Source organism: Pantherophis guttatus, chromosome 13 (genome assembly GCF_059756535.1).
Source record: "Pantherophis guttatus breed Tessera chromosome 13, ASM5975653v1, whole genome shotgun sequence".
In the NCBI taxonomy this organism is placed as follows: domain Eukaryota; kingdom Metazoa; phylum Chordata; class Lepidosauria; order Squamata; family Colubridae; genus Pantherophis; species Pantherophis guttatus.
Window position 1 is genome coordinate 20,035,422 of NC_142075.1, and position 9,936 is coordinate 20,045,357.

The 9,936-nt window shown below is 46.1% G+C and overlaps 1 protein-coding gene across 1 annotated transcript; it reads right to left on the reverse strand.

Moving 5' to 3' along the window:
* Positions 1 to 61: 61 nt before the first annotated feature.
* NR2E3 (nuclear receptor subfamily 2 group E member 3) lies at positions 62 to 9,655 on the reverse strand. The gene is made up of 8 exons (XM_034432637.2): positions 9,598 to 9,655; positions 8,639 to 8,789; positions 6,990 to 7,093; positions 5,377 to 5,643; positions 3,119 to 3,300; positions 1,544 to 1,784; positions 823 to 928; positions 62 to 307 (listed from the first exon to the last, which is right to left on the reverse strand). Exons 1-8 carry the CDS (start codon positions 9,653 to 9,655, stop codon positions 175 to 177), a joined length of 1,242 nt encoding a protein of 413 aa, XP_034288528.2. The 3' UTR covers positions 62 to 174.
* Positions 9,656 to 9,936: the final 281 nt, after the last annotated feature.

Below are 9,936 nucleotides of genomic sequence, written 5' to 3' on the forward strand. Positions count from 1 at the left end.
GGGTCTCTTCCAGCTCTATTCTGAATATGAAGCATTGTCTGTCATCACTGAAGGCTTCCAGCCCAAATCCCAAAACATCTGGACAGGTTTCTCGTCTGTCTCTCCCCCTCCTTGCATTTTCAAACGGAGGAGCCCGCTTAGGAATTTCAGCCACTCCTCCAAAACGTTCGCCTGTCAATTTTTGAACATGTCACACAGCAGCTTCTCCATAGGGGTGTTCCCAATGGTTCTGCGGAAAAAGAGAACCTCGATGCGTTCCGAAGTAATAAATTTCAGCGAAGGGAGCAGCAGTAGTAATTTTCCAAACCTAGGAGGCGATATAGAAAAGACATTTATAGCTACTTCACCAATCGTGCAATACTAGAATTGTATCAAAGAAGCAGGAGAATACCAAATAAATAAATAAATAAAAACTAAAGTTCTTAAATCTGGTACCCCAAATTTAGCCAGGGTGCCACTGAAGCTCCGAAGCCTCTGCTCAGAATCTCTCAAAATTTCTATCATGTTACTATTGCTGAAAGAATAAATAAAGAGGTGGTTGCCTTTTTTTAAACCAAATTCTGTAAGGACTATAATATTAAGACTTATTTGGATGTATACACAAAGCCAGCTGGGTGACTTTTGGTCCAGTCACTCTTTTGCAACCTTATAGGAGACAATGTCAAACCATTTCTGAAAAAACTTGCCAAGAAAACTGCGGGGACCCCTGCAATCACCAGGGGTCGAAAACTGACTTGGAGACACACACAAAAAAACAAAATTAAAAGAAGTTTTGAGACAAAATTTGAGGGAACACAGAAAATAGCTCGTATCTCTAGGTACCTGACTGGCTGACTAGGATAATGTATATGAGTGTGTTGTCCCAGCATCACCTGTGACTGATCCTGCAAATTTTCTACCTGGTCTGGATCCTTCAGTCCTCTTGTTTCTTAAAAGAAAAGATACAAAATTGAAATTCAAGCAGTGCTACTTTGATAAACAGATCTGCTCCTCGGTGCAAATTTTTACGTTCTTCGGGTCTGTGATAGTTATACAGAAATGTTTCTAATTAGTATAGGTTCTGTTTTCTAAATTTCGGAGTGCTGGCTGAATACACACACTCGTGCACAAATGTGCTCACACATACACTCTGTGTGTGTGTGTGTATTATATGCAAAATCGATTAAATTTTCAAATAAGAGATTAGGCAGAGCAAGAAATGTAATCTAGACAAAATCAGGAGGTAAGAAAACACAGCCTAATCATAGTTCTTATCGGTGTAATCTAGACTAGTGTTTCTCAACCTTGGAAGCTTGAAGATGGGTGGACTTCAACTCCCAGAATCCCCCAGCCAGCGCTGCTGTCTGGGGGATTCTGGGAGTTGAAGTCCACCCATCTTCAAGCTACCAAGGCTGAGAAACACTGATCTAGACTGTAAAATTGTGTACTTCTCCATAGAGATTTGTATTTTGGTTCCCTTAACATTTCTTTTAACTTTGCCTGTAACCCAGATGTGCTTCTCCTCCGCCCCCCCTGCCTCCCCCATCGCCACCACTGGCTTCACCTGGTTTAAAAAGAACAATGGCCTTCATACAGGCAAATTCAGTGGGATCCACCGCCAGCGTTTTGAAGCGTGCAATTATTTCTTGCAGCGCACAGATGTCCCTTCCTCCAGGCACCGCCTTGGCGTGGAAGGTGGAGGTCAGCTCTGACAAAGAGAGGAGGGGGCAGGTTTCCAGAGGCAAAGACCACTGGATAGCACATAGCAGGAACAATTCACTCCAAGCTTCTTCCAGTAAAATCACCTGCAAGAGATAGGACACGGAGTTGAGTCCTTAAAACTCAAGGTGTGCTGCAGTCATTCCTGTTCCCAAATAAACCTTGTTAAGTATTTCAGCCAAAACATCCTTTTTTCCTTCTATAATCCTCCTGTTGGATTATAATTCATAAAAAAACCGTCCCAACTGCGAGCAGTTTTCACCAAACCCATAACGGCTATATCCCCTGATCTGTACATGTGTCTGGCCCAAAACTAACACATGATTTTTTTTTCAAGCTGAGTTCTTTCCCGTTTCACACCTAATAAGACAAAATCTTGCCAGTCTGAAACCTCTACTACCTGCATCTACGATAAACTCTGGGAACTATTGAGGAGGAGCTGTCTTCATCCTCGTTCTCTCACATAAAATATCGGGGGCTGAGTTGCCTCTTCTGACATGCCTCCTCGCCCTCCTGGGAATCTGCTTTCTACTACATTCACCACCTCACTGCGTTCCATCACACATGCCGGTCACGGCTGCCAGATTCCTTTAATACTCCCCGTGTTGGTTTCTCTTGACTGGTTTCCAGTGAATCTCTTTAAACAGACCGTTCTATTTAAGCATCCCAAGCTCTAAATTCAACCCGTATATAGAAAATAATTGCAAGTGGAAATAACCATCTACCTTTGGTTATATTAATTCCTAGAAACCAGCCTCTCTTGAAGACTTGCTTTCTCACTGGCTCAACTCCAAAACTACATGGAGCCGAGATGGCGCAGTGGTTAGAATGCAGTACTGCAGGCTACTTCAGCTGACTGCTAGCTGCACTTTGGCAGTTCAAATCTCACCAGGCTCAAGGTTGACACAGCGTTCCGAGGTGGGTAAAATGAGGACCCAGATTGTTGGGGGCAATAGGCTGACTCTAAACCGCTTAGAGAGGGGCTGTAAAGCCCTGTGAAGCGGTATATAAGTCTAAGTACTATTGCTATTTCTTTCCTCCCTCCCTCCCTCCCTTCCTTCTTTCCTTCCTTCCTTCCTTCCTTCCTTCCTTCCTTCCTTCCTTCCTTCCTTCCCTCCTTCCTTCCTTCCTTCCTGCCCTCCCGCTCTCCCTCCCTCCCTCCCAGTGGTTAGAATGCAGTATTGCAGGTTAACTCTGCCCATAGCTAGGAAGTTCGATCCTGACTGGCTCAAGGTTGACTCAGCCTTCCATCCTTCCGAGGTCAGTAAAATGAGAACCCAGATTGTTGGGGGCCATAGGCTGACTCTGTAAACCGCTTAGAGAGGGCCGTAAAACATATACGTGAAGCAGTATATAAGTCTACATGCTACATCCTCCTGGCTAAAGCTGTCAGTTCCGAGATCTGACTCGGAAGGCTCACCTGATCACGAAAAGGTAGGTTTGAGAAAACGGGAAGGTTTTTTGCCCATTTCACAGCCATGAAAAGGAGTCGGGCAGAGATTTCATAAACACTTTCAGGGCCGGCGGCCGGGTGTGGGGACCGGGGAGCTTCTGACCCCACGTGTTCCGGTTCATTACTTGTCACGTCAATGTTTTCCTCTGCTGTGAAGGAAAATAGCCCATCAGTATCATCTGCAGCAATTAGTAGGATTTGCAAGTAGTTGTGGCATGATAATTGTGAAGAAGTTGAAGCAGTACTGTCATTATTTAAGCCCCAAGTATCTTTTGAAGTGACGTTTTCTATAGTGACCATTGTATCGGCTATGTCAGCATCTCTGGTGAACTCTTGATTGTCAGGGTGTATAAATCCCGTTTCCCTCCCCCCCCCGGGGGTAATTGCACTTAATTAGAGATGGACCGTGGCTTTCCTTTGCAGCATACTTTAAGAGAAAATAAGCTGGGATATATTCTAAGAAACACATTTTATTATAAAGAAATAAAAAAAACAATCTTACTAGCTATTAATTACATCTTGGCAAACTTCCCTGCCTTGCCGGCAGAAGTTCTGGCAGACGAACAAAAGAAAAAAAAAGAAAAAGTGAGAAGAATGTGGACATGCGCAGTGGTTCAGAGATAAGACTCAGATCAGTCTACCATAAGTCTCAGAATGGAAGCTCAGCTGGCAAACACACAGAACGCAGTGACATTGATAACCCATCTGGACCTCTGTTCTGGGGAAATACTACATACTGTGATATTTAGGGGCAGTACATAAACCAAAGGTCCTTTTGCAAAAATTTCTCAAAAGAAACCTGACTTCATTTAAATTGAGAAATAACCCTAACCCTCAACACTAAAATATGAAACAGGTAAATGTTCCCCTTGCACATACGTGCTAGTCGTTCCCGACTCTAGGGCTCATCTCTGTTTCAAAGCCAAAGAGCCAGCACTGTCCAAAGACGTCTCCGTGGTCATGTGGCCGGCATGTCTAAACGCCAAAGGCGCACGGAACGCTGTTCCCTTCCCACCAAAGGTGGTCCCTATTTTCCTACTTGCATTTTTTAGGTGCTTTCGAACTGCTAGGTTGGCAGAAGCTGGGACAAGTAATGGGAGCTCACCCCGTTACGCAGCACTAGGGATTCGAACCACTGAACTGCCTACTTTTCGATCGACAAGCTCAGCGTCTTAGCCACTGAGCCACCGCGTCCCTATGAAACAGAGGAATTGCCAAATGTTTCTCTTGCTTAACCAATATTTTGTTTGGGCGCCAGTTCTAAATGGGAGCCCAGAAGTCAGAATTCCTGATTCAGACAGCAATGACAGATGCAACGTCTTCTTGTCATACAAGATTTTTATGATTTACTTGGTTTGAGATGGGTGGCTACACAAATCAAATGAATAAATAAGGATGAAAGAAACAACTACAAAGACATCGTTAAAATTATCTTTATACTAATCTGGGGGCAAAACCACAATCTTGGAAACGAAGAGGAATTATTTTCCACACTTATAGTGAAATCCTTCTTTTAAGAAAGAGACTCCAGATGCTTTGAAGGGTTTTCCCACAGTTTTCTCCCCGCCTGAGCTGAGTTTCTATTTGTGAGATAAGCTGCCGATGGATTCGCCTTCCATCTCCTGATTGCCCTTGCTTCCATCCCTTCTCCAGGCTCCCCACAATCTCTCTTGCTTGTCGATAACACAAGACTGGAAGCAGAAACAAGTCTAGAAACGGCTGACCTCTTCTCTGAATTCATCCTAAATTTTAAACCTACCTTGGAAGACGGGTGAAATCCAGCAGGTTCTGATAGGTTCTGGAGAACCGGTAGTGGAAACTTTGAGCAGTTCAGAGAACCCGCAAATACCACCTCTGGCTGGCCCCAGAGTAGGGTGGGAATGGAGATTTTGCAATATCCTTCCCCCAGGAGTGGGGCGGGAATGGAGATTTTGCAGTATCCTTCCCCCAGGAGTGCGGTGGGAACGGAGATTTTGCAATATCCTTCTCCCAGGAGTGGGATGGGAATGGAGATTTTGCAGTATCCTTTCCCTGCCACACCCACCAACCCACGACCAGTCAAAAAAATTGGATTTCACCACTATTGGAAGAGCTAGGACTGCACCAGCAGGGGGCGCTGTGGTTTGCAAATCTTAAATTCTGCGGGGTTAGATTCACCCACTTGTTAAGAGTCCCCTTCAGGCAGACCTCCTCCCTCGTCCCCCTCTCAAGCACCAGCCACCTACCCTCCTCTGGTTCCAGCTTGGCACAGGTCTCCGCCGTCATCAGGCTGGCCATGAAACGGTGGTTGTTGGAGGGAGTTAGCGCTTGGGCCCGCAAAACCCCACTTGCAGAGCAGCCGGGGGGAACCCTGTGGCTCTGCAGGGAGTGGTGGGGTGGTGTCGGAGCCCCCTGGGTGGCGGCCACATGTTCTGGCTGCCGTTCCGAATGCAGGTCCGTGGAGTCGAGGTGGACGTGAGCCGTGCTGCGTGGCTGGCGTTCGTTCTGAACCGCTGGAAACGGAAGACGGTCAAGATAAGCACCAAAATGGGCAGACTTGGGGGAGTCGGCGCTGAAGGTGTTCTTCTAGTAACAGGAACAGAGTTGGAAGGGACCTTGGAAGTCATCTAGTCCAGTGTTTCTCAACCTTGGTAGCTTGAAGATGGGTGGACTTCAACTCCCAGAATTCCGAGAGTTGAAGTCCATCCATCTTCAAGCTACCAAGGTTGAGAAACACTGATCCAGTCCAACCCCCTGCTCACACAGAGACCTGCACTAGGGATTCGAATCGCCGAAATGCCAACCTATCTGATAGACAAGCTCAGGGTCTTAGCCACTGAGCCATCTAGTCATTTAATTTATCCCAGTAATTTATCCCAGCCTCGACTGGGGAAAACTGGCCAGCTCACAAGAGTTTCATTTCCTCCTCTTGAGTGTGTTCACCTAACAGAAGCCATTGGGCTGATTGGATCATCCTTTAGTTTCAAACCCTTATACTAGTCCAGACGTCTTCAACCTTAAACACTCAAAGAGCCATTTGGACTCGTTTCCCACAGAAAAGAAAACACCGGGAGCCACAAAACCCTTCCCGTGCCTGACTATTTCTTGAGCGGCCACAAAACTAGCATATGGAGTTGAATTAAACGTTCTGTTTTCTTCTGAAACTTTTTTCCTTTCTTGGATTTATCCATGGTTGGCCTACCGGGAGTTGGAAAGCTCGATAAATCATGTGCCGGCGGGTGTCACACATTAGTGGTTTGACGCATATTTTGAGTGACAGGGAGCCGCAGCAGAGGGGTGAAGGAGCCATATGCGGCTCCAGAGCCACAGGTTACTGATCCCTGTGCTAGTGTCTTCAAAAACCACAAGTGGCCCAAGGTCTATGGTGAATCTCCCAACTCCTGATCTAGATCCTTCACCACTATTCCACCTTAACTATAGGGCTGAAAGAAAAATAATTCCAGGTCCAAAGTCCCCCAGAGAATTCTCATGGCTGGGATGGGACTAGAACCTGTGTCTTCCCCCTCCTCATCTGAACCCATCACTAGTTCTTGGAGCTCCAGAGAGACTCCGAATTCAGTTCCTTCCTTAGACACGGAAGCCAGACAGAGGACTTTTGGCCGGTCACTCTCAGTTCAAGCCACCTCCCAAGGTTGGTATTGTGGGAAAAACAGGAAGAAGAGCCATTACATACAAAGCCTTGAGTTGTATCAAATAAAGTGGGATATAAATATATCATTAATGAATTCCCACATCTACAAGGCACCAGATGGAGAAGGTTTGCCTGTAAGATCTGCTTGCCAGAGACTTCAACTGTCCAGTTTACAGCTCAACTGAGAATTCCCACATTCAGGTTTACCGTCTTTATTCATGCCCGCCTGGAGACATTTCTTCAAGCGGCAAGCTTGGCACTGGTTTCGGTGCGCTTTGTCCACGGGGCACATTCCACTGCCAACCTGGCACCTGTCAAGAGGACAAGATAAGATTCTATTAGATGCACCTGCCAGGAATTCTAGATTTGGGATGGGAGGAGGGCGATGGGCTTCTGTGTTATGTAAAACAAACACCTGTTCCAAGAAAAGTAAAAACTGAAAGAAAATCCAGAGCTACAGAAAGGCTAAATCCGGTGAGTTCCCTGAAAGCTGCTGTCACAGAACAGCCAAATGCTTCTAGAATCGCTTAGTCTCCATCGACTTCTTTAAAATTGAAATTTGTCCTCTTGAAGCCGAGAGACACACCAAGCATTGACGTTTCAGTATTGAGAAGAAAATCGGCACCTTGGATTTGAGATTAGGGCGGGAAAAGTCCCATCCACACCTGAAAACAGAAAAATAGCATATCTAGAGGAGTGGAGGAGATTTAAGATGCATCACAAAACTAGAGGTCATAATTCACAGGCTCCTGAAAGTGGGATCAGAGACAAGAATGCAAAACTAAGGATATCCCTTCACCTCATCCCCAAATTCGGCACGTTGCATTGGGTGAACGTGCTTTCTCCATGCAACACTAGAGGAGCACAAAGTACAAAGAGGAACTAAACTGATGTAGGAGATCACAGGACTAGTGGTCCATTTTAGCACTGAATTGTATGGCTCAATTCTCCAAAGCCTAGAAAGGATTTGTTTGGAAGGGTTTTCCTCTAAAACTAAAAGTAAGGGACACGGTGGCTCGGTGGCTAAGACGCTGAGCTTGTCGATCGAAAGGTCGGCAGTTCAGCAGTTTGAATCCCTAGCGCCGCGTAATGGGGTGAGCTCCTGTGACTTGTCCCAGCTTCTGCCAACCTAGCAGTTTGAAAGCAGGTAAAAAATGCAAGTAGAAAAATAGGGACCACCTTTGGTGGGAAGGGAACAGCGTTCCATGCGCCTATGGCATTTAGTCATGCTGGCCACATGACCATGGAGACATCTTCAGAAAAGTGCTGGCTCTTCGGCTTTGAAACGGAGATGAGCACCGCCCCCTAGAGTCGGGAACGACTAGCACATACGTGCGAGGGGAACCTTTACCTTTGCCTAAAACTAGAAACAAAATGAATTGACCAAAAGTGGGCCCTCCAACCTTGACTGGCTCTTCAACGGAACAGTGACCCGTCTCTACCAGAAGGGCTCCGATTGGGAAATCCCTACAAGAAAAGTCCCAATCACGGTGTCAGTTGCTCCCATTGAGAAGAACTTGACTTCCTTGCCCTCTCTTCTTCCCTAAATGTCAAAACATTGCAGGCTGATGGGTGTGCTTTTATATCCTAGATTTCTTTCCCCGCAGTCTGAAGATGAAGTCTGAAAAGGACAAAATATAGTGCGGTGGTTGGTTGGATTTAGTGAGACCACGCCTGGACCGTGGTGGTCCTTCAGAATTAAAAATGAAAATGTGCAGAAACCGATTGCAGTCTTCCTCTCTGCCAGGCAGCGTGTCTCGAAAGCCCCTTCATCTTCTCACAGCTTGACCCCAGTTAAGAGTGCACGATTGTAGATCATTTACCCTTCCTCTACTCCCAACAATAGTATCCATTACCTATAAACCAGCTTCCGTCGGACGCTGCGTTTGAAGAAACCGCTGCAGCCATTGCAAGCGTAGATGCCATAATGCTTCCCGCTGCTGGTATCGCCACACACTTTGCAGAGCAAGACGGGGCTCCCTGCTTTGCCAGGAGTCAGACTAAGCTCTACAGAGAACAGAGAAGAGGGCAGTTAAGGACCGGAAAGATGCAACACACAACAAAGGAGGTGAAGCCAACAGATTTTCAACAGAAAATGTGAGGGGTTAAAGCACCTTCAGTGGATAGTTCACCTCCATATTGCTGGAGTTTATGTTTGCCTTGCTGCTCTATTTTTTTTTAATCTTGATTTGCTTTACATTTATTTACTTATTTTCCAAGTTCAGTTTGTCATAATTGACAGATGTAGACAAAAAAAGTAACTCCAATCTTCTATCCATCCAGAGAAGATGGGGGAGAGAATTTTCCATGGTTCAGCCATTTCCTTCCCCACTATTTCGAAGTAGGTGGTCCATCCACCCCGGAACTTAATTGTACCTGCCTGAAGATTCTCCCAGGTGTTCAATGGTGCTCTGATGCTTTCTTAGCAACTAAGAAAGAAATGCGCCCTACAATGCTCAGCATCTACACTAACCTAGTGATACTCTGAGCTTGACCAGCTCCTAACTAAATTCCCACACGAGTTGATTAATAACAACGCTGTTGAACAACAAGACACTGTGACAAATATTGAGCGGGAACCCCCAGCTTGGTCTGTGCTCCACAGATTGCGTACCGCTACCTGAGATACGGGAAAGAAAAATGATTTGAGGCACGAGACGTAACTTCGCCACCACGCTTAAGGATATCGCTGAACTTCCCAGCAGGATTGGCAAAACTTCCTGCCAATTCCTGCAGTTGGGTGAGCTGTTTTTGGCCCAAATGAAAGGGGAAAAAAAAACAACATGGTCTGAAGAGTTGTGACACCATCACTTACCTAATTGGCTGGCCTCCATTCCTCTGTTCATCAACGACTTCACCGGGGAGGCAGTCATAACAGTGGCCGATGACCTGTGGGACAAGAGGATTGGGTTTACGGGTTCTTTGTGCAGAGTTCTGACTTCTCCTTCAGTTTTGAGTTGGGAGGCCCAAATGCAGGAAACTCTTGTGAGCTGGCCAGTTTTCTCCAGAAGAGACTGGGATAAATTCCTAGAAGAACGCCTTCGGTGTAGACTCGCTAGAAAAACTCAAGTCTGCTCCAAGCCTCTTAAACAGATCGTCCTCTAGACCATCTCAACCCTGGTTCTTCTGGATACTTCATGTGTGCTTGATGTGT

Bases quoted from the DNA above. Each gene is read 5' to 3' on its own strand.
- NR2E3 (XM_034432637.2), bottom strand. From the start codon at position 9,655: ATGACTGCCTCCCCGGTGAAGTCGTTGATGAACAGAGGAATGGAGGCC. The intron at 5,644-6,989 runs GTAAACCTGAAT...TTCCGTTTCCAG, and splicing joins GGCGGGCATGAATAAAGACG to CGGTTCAGAACGAACGCCAG. The intron at 3,301-5,376 runs GTAGGTGGCTGG...TTTCCTTCACAG, and splicing joins CAAGCTGGAACCAGAGGAGG to CAGAGGAAAACATTGACGTG.